The following is a 15692-nucleotide window of genomic DNA, read 5'->3' on the forward strand; positions in this document are numbered from 1 at the left end:
AGGAAGGAAGGAAGGAAGGAAGGGAAGGAAGAATGGAAAGGGAAAGGAAAGGAGGAAGGGAAGGAGGAAAAGAGGAAGGGAAGGAGGAAAGGGAAAAATGTGAAAAGGAAGGAAGGAAGGGAAAGAGAAAGGAAAGAAAAGGAGAAAAAGAAGGAGGAAAGAATGGGAAAAGGAAGGAAGGAAGGGTGTGAAAGGGAGGGAGGGAGGATTTAGAAACAGGCGAATGGCTTCCACTTTCCTTTTCTCCCCTTTTCCCTTTCAGTCTGCCCACCCGGCTGGTATGGTGAAGGGTGCCAAGGGCAGTGCCACTGCGACAACGAAGGAGGTTGCGACCCCCAAACGGGGAAGTGCAGCTGTGCCCCCGGCTGGACCGGCTCCCACTGCCACCGAGGTCAGAAGGAGGAAGTGTTTGGTTTTCCTCCTTCCCTTCCTTCCCCTTCCCTCCCTCCCCCTCATTTGTTTCCTTTTTTCCTTTCCTTCTTTCCCTCCTTCTCTTCTCATCCTTTCTTTTTTCTTTCTTTTTCTTTCTTTCTTTCTTCCTTTCTCTTTCCTTCCTTCCTTCCTTCTCTTTCTTTCCCTTTTTCTTCTGGCTTCCCATCTCTTTTCCTTTCCTTCTTTCCCTCCTTCCTTTCTTTTTCATCCTTCTCTTCTTCCCTCCTACCTACCTCTTTTCCTTCCTTCTCTTCCCTCCACCCTCCCATTTTCCCTTCATTCGCTTCCTTCCCTTTCTTTTTTTCTCTCTTTTCCTTCCTGCCTCCTGTCTCTTTTCCTTCTTTCCCTCCTTCCCTTCTTTTTCATCCTCTTCTTCCCTCCTCCCTCCCTCTTTTCCTTCCTTCCTTCCATTTTCTTTCTTTCTTTCCTCCCTCCCCCTCCCTCCCTCCCTCTTTCTTTCTTCCTTTGTTCCTTCCTTCCTGCCCACCATCTCTTTTCCTTTCCTTTTTCATCCTTCTCTTCTTCTTCCCTCCTCCTTCCTTCTTTTCCTTCCTTCCTTCCTTCTCTTCCTTCTTTCGTTTCTTCCCTCCCTCCCTTCGTCCTCTGAAAAAATAAAGTCCTGTTTTTTTAAAATCCTCCAACCCAAACACTCTTCTTTGGGTTTAACTGAATGCACGGAAGAGAAAGGAAGATCGGACGAAGTCGCCGCGTGAGACCCCCGTGGTTTAATTCTCCCTCCTTTGGGGGCTCTTTTGCAGCCTGCGAGAGGGGCTACTGGGGTCCAGACTGCGCCCATCCCTGCAACTGTTCGGGGGCCGAAGGCGGCTGCAATGCGGTGACCGGCCAGTGCCTCTGCGAAGCCGGCTACCTCGGCCTGCGCTGCGATCGGAGTGAGTCCCCTCAACTTTGCGGCCTTTGAAGCCCAAGTCGCTCTGGATCTGTTGGTGCCCTTTGGCTGGGGTTGTGGGCTGAGTTTCCACGGTTCTCCGGGGTGCGGAAAATGGGGCCGGGGGGGGGGGTTGAGAAAATTGAAGGGTCAACGTCTCAGCCCGAAAATTGGATCTACCAGCAAGAATTTGGTACTCTGGAATTTTTATTTTTTTTATTTAATAATCTTTCCTCTGTCGGTTTTAAATGTTGCCCTCCCTTCCTCTTTGCTTTTTTCACTTCCTCCTGTCTTCTTTTTCACTTTTCCTGCCTTCCTTTCCTTGTCTCCCTGGCTCTCTGTGGTTTTCTCTCTTTTGGGCTTCGTTCCTCTTTTTCGTTCCCTTTTTCTTCCTCCCCTCTCTCTCCCTTTTCTGGAGCTCTCATCTTTGTTCGTGCTTTCACTTTCACTTTCCCCCTTTCTTCCCTCCCTCCCTTTTCTTACACCTCTGTCCACACTGACTTTCACTCTCCCGGTCCTCTCCCTTTTCTCTTCTCACTTCTTCTTGCTTACTTTCACTTTCACTTTCACTTTCCCCCTTTCTTCCCTCCCTCCCTTTTCTCTCACCTTTGTTTGTGCTTACTTTCACTTTCACTTTCCCCCTTTCCCCCCTCCCTCCCTTTTCTCACACCATTGTCCATGCTGACTTTCCCTTTCCCCGTCCTCTCCTTTTTCTCTTCTCACCTCTTCTTGCTTACTTTCACTTTCACTTTCACTTTCCCCCTTTCTTCCCTCCCTCCCTTTTCTCTCACCTTTGTTTGTGCTTACTTTCACTTTCCCCCTTTCCCCCCTCCCTCCCTTTTCTCACACCATTGTCCATGCTGACTTTCCCTTTCCCCGTCCTCTCCTTTTTCTCTTCTCACCTCTTCTTGCTTACTTTCACTTTCACTCTTTCCTCCCTCTCTTCTTTTCTCTCACCTTTGCCCACACTGACTTTGGCTTTCTCCGTCCCTTTTCTCTTCCCACCTTTCTTCCTGCTTATTTTCACTTTCACTTAACCTTCCCTCCATCCCATTTCCATCTCTCGCCTTTGTCCCTGCTCTTATTTTTACTTTCATTTTCCCCCTCCCTTTTTCTTGGGCCTTTCCTGTTCTTACTTTCACTGCCCCTCTGACCTTTTTTCCTGTTCTTACTTTCACTTTCACCGAACCTTCCCTCCCTTCTTTTGTCTCTCCTCTTTGTTCCTGCTCTTATTTTCCCTCCGTTTCTTTTCTGTCGCTTGCCTTTCTTCCTTTCCTCGCTTTCACTTTCACTTACTTCTCCCTTTTCTTCCCCCCTCCCCCCCAAGAGTGCCCTGAAGGCTGGTTCGGTCCCAATTGCCGTCTGCAATGCCAGTGCCACCACCAAGGAGCCTGCGACCACATCAGCGGCACCTGCACTTGCAGCCCGGGCTGGAGAGGAACGTTTTGTGAGCGGGGTAAGAGCCCATTGTTCTGTTCCAGCACCGAACTGCCCCCAAAATCAGATGCCCACTACCGGTGTTTAAATAATAAAGGATTTGCTATATACAAGAAGTATTTTGCAGTTAAAGTCTTTTCAAAATGAAACTAAAGTCTTTTAACCGCTTCGCCGTAATTGCTAGAAAGTCTTATCAGCTGGCTAGAGTCCCAGAAAGAGATCAGCATGACAATAATCACCCAGCTGGAATAATATTCTTATCCATGGATCTTAACATCTGGCATGTCCGAATTATGTTCTTTTCCTCCCCAAAAACTAAGGTGTGTCTTATACTCTGAAAAATACGGTCTGTTTTATTTTACTGGGGGGGGGGGGATTATACCTCACCCCAGCCCCAAAAAATTGTGATTGATGTTACAACAGCACTGAAAACAGGGAATCACAACCGGTTTTCACACGGAAACCTTGGCAGCATCTCCTTAACGCTCACGGGATCAAAATTCGGGCAAAACCCGCTTCATGCCTGTCTCACGCAGCGTGAGAAATGTGGCGCTAAAGACCTCCCGATGTTCTCTTCTCAGCTTGTCCCGACGGCTTTTTCGGGGTCGACTGCCGCCACGCCTGCCGCTGCCTCAACGGAGCCCATTGTGATCCTGCGACAGGCTACTGCCACTGCGCCGCGGGATGGATGGGGTCCCACTGCAACCAAAGTGCGTCTCCTGGCGGGCGGGCGGGAAAATAGGGCATCTCCTTTCGCCAGATGGATCCGGACGCAGTGTTTTTCCTCTCTTTCTCTCTCTTTCGCTCCAGCTTGCCCAGCTCACCGCTACGGCCAAAACTGCATCCAGGCGTGCCACTGCGCCAACGGAGCCTCGTGCCACCCCGTGACGGGGCAGTGCCTCTGTGCACCAGGGTGGGTTGGTGCTGGGTGCCAGAAAGGTACTTTTTTGAGGGGGGGGGTCCTGGGGGGCCTCTGTGGGCATAGTTCCCTCTAAGCTGAGCAGTGAGCAATCACTCACTTAAAAATCATCATCAACTCAGAGTTTTCCAAACCTGCCCAGAAGCCGAGAGGGAAAGAGTGAGAGGGAAGGAGAGAGAGAGGAAGAGAGGAAGAGAGAGAAACAGATAGAAAAAAGAGAGGAAGGAAAAGAGAAAGAAAAAGAATGGGAGTAAGGAAGAGAGAAAGAAAATCAAAATCTAGTTTGAAACTAGCTCAACTATTTAAGTGGCATTTTGATATTGATAGAGTTGCCCTATTATGAGCTCACTGTTATAGACACACAGTACAGTATTTTATTTTGAAATTCTCTGAGGCAAAACAGGGTGGGTTTTTTGTTTGTTTGTTTGTTTGTTTGTTTGTTTGTTTGTTTATTTATTTATTATTTCTGTGTCGCCCAGTCCCGAAGGGACTGCCGCTCAGACACTATACTTTTCCGCCCACCCCCCAAAAAAATTAGAGGGAACACTGTCTGTGGGCTTGGTTGTTTTCGTGCAAACATCTCGCCACCAAACTAGGGAACACCATTAGTGCTGCTGGTAGAAAAAAGCAGAGTTTGCAAATGGAGGAGAAGGGGAAGGAAAGAAAGAAGGAAAAGGAGTGGTAGAGGAGGAGGAGGAGAGCTGTGGGAGTCCTCGTTGGTCTCTGAGCTCGCTTGTTTACTTGCAGACATCTCAGAACCCAATTAGGGAACGTCATCAGTGCTAGAAGAGGGAGTAGGGTTTGCAAATGAAGGAGAAGGAGAAGAAGGAAGGAAAGAAGGAAAAAAGAGTGGTGGGGAAGGGAAAGGAGGAGGAGAACCGAGGGGTCCTTGGAGTTCTTTGAGCTTGCAGACATTTAGTGACCCAGCTAGGGAATGTCATCAGTGCTGCTGGTAGAAGGAAGTAGGGTTTGCAAATGGAGGAGACAGTGAAGGGAAGAAAGAAGGAAAAGGAGTGATGGAGGAGGAGGAGGAGAGCTGTGGGAGTCCTCGGTGGTCTCTGGGCTCGCTTGTTTTCTTGCAGACTTCTCACAACCCAACTAGGGAACGTCATCACTGCTTAAAGAGGGAGTAGAGTTTGCAAATGGAGGAGAAGGAGAAGAAGGAAGGAAAGAAGGAAAAAAGAGTGATGGGGAAGGGAAAGGAGGAGGAGAACCGAGGGGTCCTTGGAGTTCTATGAGCTTGCAGACATCTTATTACCTAACTAGGGAACATCATCAGTGTTAGTAAGAAAGGAGATTTGTTCTCAGTTTACATTCTGGTGGCTTGTCTTGCCACTGTTTTGTGGGTGGTCTTGGAAGTTCTTTGGTTGGGCTGTTTATTTATTTTATTTTATTTTATTTTATTTTATTTCATTCATTCATTCATTCATTCATTCATTCATTCATTCATTCATTCATTCATTCGACTTCTATGCTGCCCAATTCTGAAGGACTCAGGTGGGCTTACAACAATGAAAAAAATACAATAAAATAGATACAAAGGATAAAAGAAGTAGAACATTTTAGTTATTTTATTTATTATTGTATTTTATTTATTTATTTATTTATTATGTTTATTTTATTTATTATATTTGTCAAACAAGTGTAGAATCATAGTTTGTATTAACATAGCAAAGAATAAGGAAGTGATAAAAAGGATATTGCGGTGTTCGTTTCCTTGATTGTCGGTCTGATGTTACGCCTTAGAGTTAATCTACGCCGACCTAGGTGCAAAACTGCTGGGGGTCCTTTTCTCCCCTTTCGGGGGTGGACGATGGTCTCTTTTGCGTATTCTATGGATGTCGTTCATGTCTGCGAGATTGCTGCGGGCTGATTTGCCAAAGAGGACCTGGTCTAAAATGGTTCAATTTTTCCCAACGGAAACCATGACTAAATCCGTCCATCCATTCCGAAATGAAAGATATTTTTCATCCCATCTTTGGACTGCCCCTTGACATTCATGGACGCATCCAGCCAACCTTCGACCCCTTCGTCCGACATTGTTTGTTGCGTTGCGTTGTCCTTTATATTATCCGTTGTGGGTATCTTGCTTTGCAAGAGGCCAAGAAATGTTGCGTTGGGATCTCGACGCAATCCATTTTCTCCCCCAATTTCTCCTCCTCTTCTCCTTCCTCTCTTCGTAGAGTGTCCTCCGGGATTTTACGGATCCGGCTGCCGGCAGGAATGTCTCTGTCAGCACAGAGGAATCTGCAACCCGGTTTCTGGCGGCTGCATCTGTCCAGAAGGCTGGTGGGGACTCGCTTGCGAGCTAGGTAAGGAAAAAACAGGCATTTGGGTATTTAATTCCTCCTGCTTGAGATGGGGGATGGACTAAAAGACCTGCAAGGTCCCTTCCAGCTGTATTCTCGATTGATTGATTGATTGATTGATTGATTGATTGATTGAAATGGTCTAGACAGGGTATCTTGCTTGAGTATCCAAGTTGTCTTCCAGTTCTATTCTCATTGATTGATTGATTGATTGATTGATTGAAATGGTCTAGACAGCATATCTTGCTTGAGATGGGGGGTTGGACTAGAAGACCTCGTGGTCACCAGTTGAGGACTCGCTGTCTCAGAGAAATCTCTTTTTTCTCTAGAGTGCATCAAAGGAAAATACGGGCCGGGTTGTCAAGAAAGTTGCGATTGTGTTAATGGAGGCTGGTGTGACCAGAAGAGCGGGCACTGTCTTTGCCATGATGGTTGGACCGGTGAAAAGTGCCAGAAAGGTAAGACGTAAAGGCACTGGAGGTTTTTTCTTGGTGGCTGGCGGGTGTTGTGATAGCTGATCACAGATTCTGAGGATCGAGAAACAGGTGGGGGTTGGTATCCTAGGCCAGTGTACTTGGCACCAGAGTCTGATAGCGAGGAGGGCGGAGAGGATGTGGGGTCAGAAGCTGTTCTGCCGGGCTCTCTGGTAGGAGCCTCATGGAAATTCAAGGGTACAAATTTCAGACACACACACGTTTGAAAATTCAAAACAATGTTCTTTATCCCAAAAGTCAAAATAAACTAAGCACTCTTTTTGTACTGCAAAGAGTACTCGTCCCAAAACAACCGGGTAGTCCGTACAATTAACCTTAAGCAGTCATTCATTAAGTACTTAGCTAGCAGTTGTGAAGAAACTTCACACCCCTCCTTCTTCCAACGAAGTGAGACACACACACACACGTTGCTCTGGTTTATTTTCAAAGACATGAAAAATCAACAAGTAAAGTCCAGAAACCAGCAATCCATGATTCCTGACGAACTGCGATCAGATACTCTTTCACAACGGCCAAACCCACACACTGCTATTTATAGCAGCAGCCCTAATTACTGGAGCCCCACCCAACTACAGGTGGCCTCATTTTTTCTTGTAATAATCCTTTAGTTGTTGTCTCCTATGCATCACTCTACGCATGCGTGGATGTGTCATTAATTCTTGTTCAGAATCCAAAGATGATACAGATGATTAATCTCCTCCTGGTCTGTCTGCCAAACTCCCCTCTTCCCTGTCACTCATGCTGCCTTAGTCAGAGGAGGCTTCATCATCAGATTCCATTGGGAGCAAAACAGGCCTGTGGCATGTGGATGTCTTCCCCACATCCACCTGCACATTCCTTGGGGCAGGAGCTGGGCCAGAGCTAACCACAACAGAAGCCGAAAGCCAACCAGGGCCTGTTGCATCTCCAGAGGTGCCCATGAGGGACTCAGGAGAAGAGCCTCTTCTAGACGCCAGAGTGCGCAGGAGTATTAGTAGGCAGGAATGGCTGAGGTGGAAGAGGTCTATGTGTAGGATAGCTCTATAGAACATTTGGCCCCAACTTGTGGCTCTATAAGGATGTGTCTCACGACGAACTATTGTGAATGTCAATGTTCGACAATAGGACATGGCGGAGATGATCGTGATTGTGAACTGTTTTGTGAAATTACAAAAGAAGAAGCTGCAATTATCCGGGCTTCCTGCCAACTCTCCTCCAACTCGTCGACTGATTCGTATTTATGACATTCGCCGCGATCCTCAGGGGGAGTCACACGATCCTCTTTTTGTGACCTTCTGACAAATAAAACTCAAGTCGGGAACCGGATTCGTTTAATGACTGTGTGGCTAACTGAACAATCGCTGTGTTTTGTATAACGACGGCAGAGTGAAACGTCGTAAAATGGAGCGAAGAGAATATTTTCGCTTCACGGCAGAAATCTGGGGCTCGATCACGGTGGGAAGTTGAGAATGGCCTGCATACGATCGGTGTGTGCAGCTCCTTGGAATATACTGAAAACCGGCTTGTCATCTGGAATTACCAAGGGTGCCTTAGAGGTTATCCAGTCCAACCCCACCTGGAATAAATACTCCTCTAGCCTTTGTTTTAAAACCTCACGCAATACGTGCCAGTAGTATATATATATATACACAATAAGTACAAATTTATTTTATTTTATTTAGCAGTTCCTTCTATTTTTTTCTCCCCCAGCCTGCCCCGAAGGGACCTATGGGAAAGGTTGCCAGAACAGGTGTGACTGTGAACATGGGGTCCCATGCGATCGCTTCACAGGAGCATGTGACTGTCCACCCGGCTGGCGTGGGACCCATTGCGAGAAAGGTGACGGCTTGAAAAGAGGATTCACTCGGTCTGAATAACCGTCAGTTGTTGGTGGGTGGGAAAAGGAGTTGCGAAGACTCCAACACTGGACGTTTTTAAGAAGTTGGACAACCATTGGTCTGGAGTGGGGTAGGGTTTCCTGCCTAAGCAGCGGGTTGGACTAGAAGACCTCCAAGGTCCCTTCCAACTCTGTTTTTAATTATTATCTAAAATTGTATCACAGTGGACGTTTCACCGGATTTGGCATTAATTACTAGTTGAGCTCGACTATTACTCCTCCTCCTCCTCCTGTTCTTCTTCTTCTTCTTCTTCTTCTTCTTCTTCTTCTTCTTCTTCTTCTACTTCCTCCTCCTCTTCTACTATTGCTTCTTCTTCCTCCTCCCTCTCCTCTTCTCCTCCTTTTCCTTTTCCTCTTCTTCATCTTCTACTTTCTCCTCTTCTTTTATTGCTTCTTCTTCCTCCTTCTACTCTTCTTCTTCTTCTATTGCTTCGTCTTCCTCCTCCTCTTCTTCCTTTCTTCCTTCTTCCTTCGTCTTCTTTTTGCACCGAGTCTCTTCATTTTGGGGTGGGGGTGGCGAGCCTCAAATTCCACCCAATGCCAAATTTTAACCACAAATTCCCCTTTTATTCTTTTCCAAAGTGTGTGGTGGTGTGGGTGGGGTTTTGTGTGTTCCTTTCACTTCTCTAAAGGCTTCTGTGACCTTAAATCCCTTTCTTGATTCCCCCCCCCCTTCCAGCCTGCCTGCCTGGTTCCTTTGGGAAGAATTGTATCACGAAGTGCGACTGCCCCTCGGGGTCCCCTTGCAACCACATCACCGGCCAGTGTAGCTGTCCGGCTGGGTTCACGGGTCACGGGTGCGAACGGCGTAAGTCCAGAGGCTCAAAGAGGAAAGAAAAAAGACTTCTGATTTTGCACTGATGATAAAATACATCCCCCAGCTTAGGATTCTGGCAATTGCTTGATGGTTTTTGGAAGAGAAACCGAGTCTGGGAGTTGATCCAAGAGGATTCGATTAATGAGAATATAAAAAAAATTCCTGCACTTTTAGATTGGCAGCAGACTTTGACTTCTGCCTGGCAGTTGAATGGGGGAAAAAATCCTCCAGGAAAATATTGACAAAGTTTTTAGAAAAAGTTTTACTAGTTTTCAAATATACATTACTCAAAATAAATAAATAAAAGGAACCCTCTAAGAGCACCTCCTAGATCTGAATGAATGAAATACAGTAATACCTCGTCTTACGAACCTAATTGGTTCCGGAAGGAGGTTTGTAAGGCGAAAAGTTTGTAACACGAAACAATGTTTCCCATTGGAAACAATGTAAAAGCGATTAATGCGTGCAAGGGGGGAAAATTGCAAAATGGCGCTGCCCCCGGTTGTCACCTTTTAAAACAGCCGGGGGGGCTTCTCGGCGTTCCCCTGAACCCGAACCCGAACTTTTCGGGTTCGGGAGAACACCGAGAAGCCTCCCTGCTGTTTAAGAAAGTACAAGGCAGGCAGCGGCGCTTCTCGGCAGCCTCCCGAACCCGAAAAGTTCGGGTTCAGGTTCAGGAGAACGCCGAGAAGCCCCCCGGCTGTTTTAAAAGGTGACAGCTGGGCGCTGGCGCCCAGCGGAGCACCATTTTGCAATCTGCGGTGGGTTCGTAAGGCGAAAAAAGTTCATAAGAAGAGGCAAAAATTTTCTGAACCCCGGGTTCGTATCTTGAAGTGTTTGTATCACGAGGGGTTCGTATCACGAGGCACCACTGTATTCTCATTGAATACTTTGCTCTGTACAAAGTTAAATGTGCTGACAACACGTGAAATTGATTGTCCATCAGTGTTGCTTCCTAAGTGGACAGTTTGATTTCACAAAAGCTTTATTTTTTTGACCAGTGTATTTTAAAGCAAACAAGCAAGCAAAACAACAACAAAAATAAATTAAAAAGGACAAAAAAATTATAATATCAGCAAACATTCAGTATTTCTGCATTGCTACATCGGATATTTCATTAATTGCTATACTGTATTATTTTTTAATTATACTTATTTATTAGATTTACATGCTGCCCCTCTCTGAGGACTTCCTAGAATAATATACATATTATTACAGTAATATTTGTATTAATTCATATATAATAAAAAATTATCTGTTTTTAAATTAAAATGTAATCTTTATGGAAAATAAATGGGGAAGGGTACGTAAAATAAGAGGACTATACAGGTACCAATACAAATGTATATGAGCTTTCAGTATATAGTTATACATCAGGTTATATATTTAGACATGGGAGAAAAGAGACCCCAAAAAAAAGAAAAAAGAGGAGAAAAAGGAAGAAAGGAAACAAAAAGAAAGAAGCAACAAGAAAAGAAAAGAGAATTCATATATAATGAACTTAACGAACTCAATCTGTATAGTCTGGAGGACAGAAGGAAAAGCGGGGACATGATCGAAACAATTAAATATGTTAAAGGGTGAAATAAGGTTCAGGAGGGAAGTGTTTTTAATAGGAAAGTGAACACAAGAACAAGGGGACACAATCTGAGGTTAGTTGGGGGAAAGATCAGAAGCAACATGAGAAAATATTATTTTACTGAAAGAGTAGTAGATGCTTGGAACAAACTTCCAGCAGACGTGGTTGGTAAATCCACAGTAACTGAATTTAAACATGCCTGGGGTGGCGCAGCAGGTAGAGTGCTGTACTGCAGGCCACTGAAGCTGACTGTAGATCTGAAGGTCAGCAGTTCAAATCTCATCACCGGCTCAAGGTTGACTCAGCCTTCCATCCTTCCGAGGTGGGTAAAATGAGGACCCGGATTGTGGGGGCAATATGCTGGCTCTGTTAAAAAGTGCTACTGCTAACATGTTGTAAGCCACCCTGAGTCTAAGGAGAAGGGCGGCATAAAAATCAAATAAATAAACAAACAAACAAACAAACAAACAAATAAATAAATATCCATTGTAAGATAAAATACAGGAAATAGTATAAGGGCAGACTAGATGGACCATGAGGTCTTTTTCTGCTGTCAGCCTTCTATGTTTCTATGAATTCTACTTATTCAATGTTTCTTCCTTTTGTCTTGCAAAAGCCATTTTTTGCACCCTTTTTCCTGAGTTTGCAAACACTTGGGTTGCAAACATGAATCTTTTCCATTCCACAGCTTGTCCCCCTGGCACCTTCGGACCGGGCTGCGCACACATTTGCCGGTGCGCTGGTGCGAATCACGACTGCCACCCGGTGAGCGGGCGGTGCCTCTGCGCCCCAGGATACCATGGCAGCGGCTGCAAACAGAGTGAGTTTACACGTGTGCATGTAAAGGGAATGCAAATAACAGGAGGGAAAGGAGGAGAGCCAAACGGGAAGCTTTCTTGCAAAGGTAGAAGCCCAGCAGGAAAGTACAGGTAATGCCGGACGATCGAACCTGAAGATTTAGGTTGCTAAATGAGAAATTGGTGGGGATTTGGCTCCGTTTTACGACGGTTCTTGATAGAAGACCAGCAGGAAAGTACAGTGGTACCTCTACCTACGAACGCCCCTAATTACAAACTTTTCTAGATAAGAACCAGGTGTTCAAGATTGTTTTGCCTCTTCTCAAGAACCATTTTCCACTTACAAACCTGAGTCTTCATAACTGTAACCGAGAAAGGCAGAGAGAAGTCTCTGTGGGGCCTCTCTAGGAATCTCCTGGGAGGAAACTGGGCCGGAAAAGGCGGGGAGAAGCCTCCGTGGGGCCTCTCTAGGAATTTCCTGGGAGAAAACAGGGCCTCCGCCCTCCCTGTGGTTTTTCTACTTAAGAACCTGGTCACGGAACGAATTAAGTTCGTAAATAGAGGTACCACTGTACAGGTAATGCTGGATAATTGAACCTGAAGATTTATGTTGCTAAGTGAGAAATCTTTTGGGAATTTGGCTCCATTTTATGCTGATTCTTGATGCCATTGTTAAGTGAATCGTTGTAGTTTAATTAGTCACACGGTCGTTAAATGAAACTAGCTTGACTTTGGTCAGCAGCAAAGCCGTCTGAATGTTAATCACATGATCACGGGGGGACACGCTACGACAGTGGCTGAGTGTGAAAAACAGCCCCAAGTCGCTTTTTTTCCAGTGCCTTGGGTCACTGAATGAATCGTCGTAAATTGAAGACTATCTGTACTCTACTTCCAAAGTGGAAAAATTCACTGATTTTTTTTCAATTTTGCGTGCCCAATTTAAACGGCATTTGATTGAATTTGGATGGCTTGCTTGTGTGGAAGGAGTTCTTTCTTTTACCAATAAATTTTGTATTTAAAAATAAGCGTGTTAATTGCCAGCTTCGACCTAAATTAAATCCTGAATGAATCTGATTTAAACCCTTTGAGCAGCATTTTCTTCAATTTGAGGTTGCAATGGTCCTGGGCTTCGATTGCCCTCCAATAACTGAAAGGGTTTTTTTCGGGGGGGGGAGGAGCACGGTGTCTTACTGGATTTTTGGGGGGGTACCCCTGAGGTCATCCAGTCCAATCCCTGCTCAATTCCATAATCTAAAAGAGCGTTTCTCTTTCGAGGGGCGGGAGTAAAGGAAAATCATGTGGTGGCCTGTTCCGCCGTCTAACGGTTTGCTTGCGTCCCTTCAGAGTGCCCATCGGGACGCTACGGGCCGAATTGCGAGAGGTTGTGTCAGTGTAAGAATGGTGGTCGTTGTGCGTCCACTACGGGGGCATGTCAGTGTCCAGCTGGATATATCGGCGCCGATTGTAACATAGGTAAGTTGGCTCTTTACTTCGAGCGAAAAGCCAACATAAAATCATGTATCGAATCAGTCATGGTATTATTATTATTATGTTATTGTTGTTGTTATTGTTATTCACAAAAAACAGTAAAACACAGCAAACAAGATTTATATGCTGGATTTTGTATCACTTTTATATTATTATTATTATTATTATTATTATTATTATTATTATTATTATTATTATTATTATTGCCATTACTAGTTAACATTTGATTCACAATCTAGGACTGGTTAAAAAACAGTTCATGTCCTAACCAAGAATCTAATAGTTGTTTTGTTATTAACTTTTATTAATTAAACATGTAACTCTAGAGAACTGAACATTTAAAAATGCATCACAAATATCATTGACTGGCGCCAATTGTTGATACGGGTTGCCAGCGCCTTAGATATCGATCAATTATCTTCTTAAAATATATAATGTTCCGAGTAGGGCATTTTTTTGCAGTTGCGCTGGTGTATTATTATTATTATATTATTATTATTATTATTATTATTATTATTATTACTACTACTACTACTAGTAGTAGTAGTACTCCTACTAGTACCACTACTATTACTATTATTATTATCATCATTATCCACGTGTTCCAAATATTCCCACTGTGGTCTGTTCAAGAAAAGCAACTTCTTTTTTAAAAGGTATCCACGCACACCAATAGTTTGGGGCTGTCTTTGGGAATATTGTGTGTCTGTGTTGCATTGGGTGTTCATTTGTTTACCTGAACTCGTTCTATAAAGGGTGAACGCAGGGGGGACTTTGTAATTATATGAATTTCTAATTTAACCAGAGCTTCATAAATTCAGACAGCGGATTAATTGCTAAAACAGAGTGGGAGGGAATTGGGGGGAGGCCGCGGAATTGGAGAGCATCGCCCGCGTCTCGTGGGAACCTGGGGCGTCCACGGGGTTTGAACTTAAAGAACCTACAAACTGCTGTTCCTGTTGTTGTTATTATTATTTCATTTTGTCGCCTTTCTGTAATGCATTACCCTCAGGGGCTTGTTGATCAGAAAGGTTGGCAGTTTGGCGATTCGAATCCCCAGCACCACGTAACTAAGCGAGTTCCCGTGACTTGGCCCAGCTTCTGCCAACCTAGCAGTTCAAAAGCACATAAAAACAAACACAGAAAAAAAGGGAGCATCTTTGGTGGGAAGGTAACAGCGTTTGGTGCACCTTTGGCGATGAGTCACCCTAGCCATATGACAGTGGAGAACATCGGACAGCGCTGGCTCTTCAGCTTTGAAATGGAGATGAGCACCGCCCCCTAGAGTCGGGAATAAGTTGCACATATGTGTGAGAACTTTTACCTATACCTTTTAACGTCCAGTTTATTTGATTTAGATGTGCTTGAATAAGCTTGAAATAGATCCATACTAGTCTCCCTGTCAGCAAAAATATTTGTTTTCTGTTTGTGAAATACACAGCAAAATAAAAACAATGGCAAACTAAAACCCCAGTGTTCTCCTGAACACATTTTGCAAAGGAGGTTTTTCTAAATCAATAACTGATTTCATTGTTGTCATGACTCATGAGTGACATCTGTGAAAAAAACTTAAGGTGCTCAGAAACGATATTTTTCCGCACCCCCCCCCCCAAAAATTAGAGGGAACATTGGTTCAGACCCTCCATGTTGTGGTTAGCTCTGGCCCTGCTCCTGCCCCAAGGACTGTGGATGTGGGGGAGACATCCACATGCTGCAGGCCTGTTTTGCCCCCGGTGGAATCTGCTGATGAAGGCTCCTCTGACCAAGAAGACATGAGTGACAGGGAGGAGGAGAGTGTGGCAGACAGCTCAGAAGGAGATCAATTATCTAGCTCCTCCTTGGATTCAGAATAAGAGTTAATAATACAGCCATGCATGCGGAGAGCGATGCATAGGCAACAACAACTGAGAGATTATTATCAAAGAAAATGAGGCCACCTGTGGTTGGATGGGGCTGTGGTAATTAGAGAGGCTGCTATAAAGAGCAGCCTGTGGGTTTGGCCTTTGTGGAGGATTATCTGATCATTGTGTTTTGTGACTGCTTTACTGACTTTGACTTTTTGTTTGCTGATTTTTCCCTGCTTTGAAACTAAACCAGAGCAAAGTGTGTTTCACTTTGTGAAAGAAGAAGGACTGTGAATTGCCTCACAGCTTCAAGCTAAGTATCACAGAACTGATAAGGGACTTGTACAAATTACCAGTTTGTTTGGAGACCAGTGCTCTTTGCTATACCAAAAAAGGGCTTGGTTTAAGTGAATTTTCATTATAAAGAACATTGTTTTGAATTTTCAAATGTGTGTGTGTCTGAAATTTGTATTTTTGGGAGGATTCTACCAGAGAGCTCGACAGAACACTCCATGGCCATTTCACAGGGCCATCTCAAAGTCATTATCTCTTTCCTCTCCAGTTTGTCCAACAGGACATTATGGGACCGACTGTGCCCTTCCCTGTCCGTGTGGCCAAAATGTCCCTTGTCACCCAGTGTCCGGTTCCTGCCTTTGTCCGCCAGGCAAGTCCAGTTCCGCATGTGAAAACGGTGAGTTTTTCAAGACGACTATCCTCCTGAAAAAAAACAAACCATTTGGTTTTCGTTTTCACGGGAATCGATCACATCCCATAATACGCACTCTCAATGGTTTTTTTTGGGGGGGGGGACTTT

General features: G+C 44.7%; 1 protein-coding gene across 1 annotated transcript in view; it reads left to right on the forward strand.

Moving 5' to 3' along the window:
- The window catches only part of MEGF6 (multiple EGF like domains 6), a 54062-nt gene that overhangs the window by 29428 nt on the left and 8942 nt on the right, over nt 1–15692 (forward strand). Inside the window, 12 exon segments of the mRNA XM_070759678.1 lie at nt 263–391; nt 1191–1322; nt 2646–2774; nt 3337–3465; nt 3566–3694; nt 5858–5986; nt 6313–6441; nt 8167–8295; nt 9033–9161; nt 11438–11569; nt 12891–13019; nt 15441–15569. Of these exon segments, the coding sequence (XP_070615779.1) occupies nt 263–391; nt 1191–1322; nt 2646–2774; nt 3337–3465; nt 3566–3694; nt 5858–5986; nt 6313–6441; nt 8167–8295; nt 9033–9161; nt 11438–11569; nt 12891–13019; nt 15441–15569 (1554 nt within the window).

The sequence above is a fragment of the Erythrolamprus reginae genome, chromosome 8, assembly GCF_031021105.1.
Source record: "Erythrolamprus reginae isolate rEryReg1 chromosome 8, rEryReg1.hap1, whole genome shotgun sequence".
Taxonomy (NCBI): Eukaryota; Metazoa; Chordata; class Lepidosauria; order Squamata; family Dipsadidae; genus Erythrolamprus; species Erythrolamprus reginae.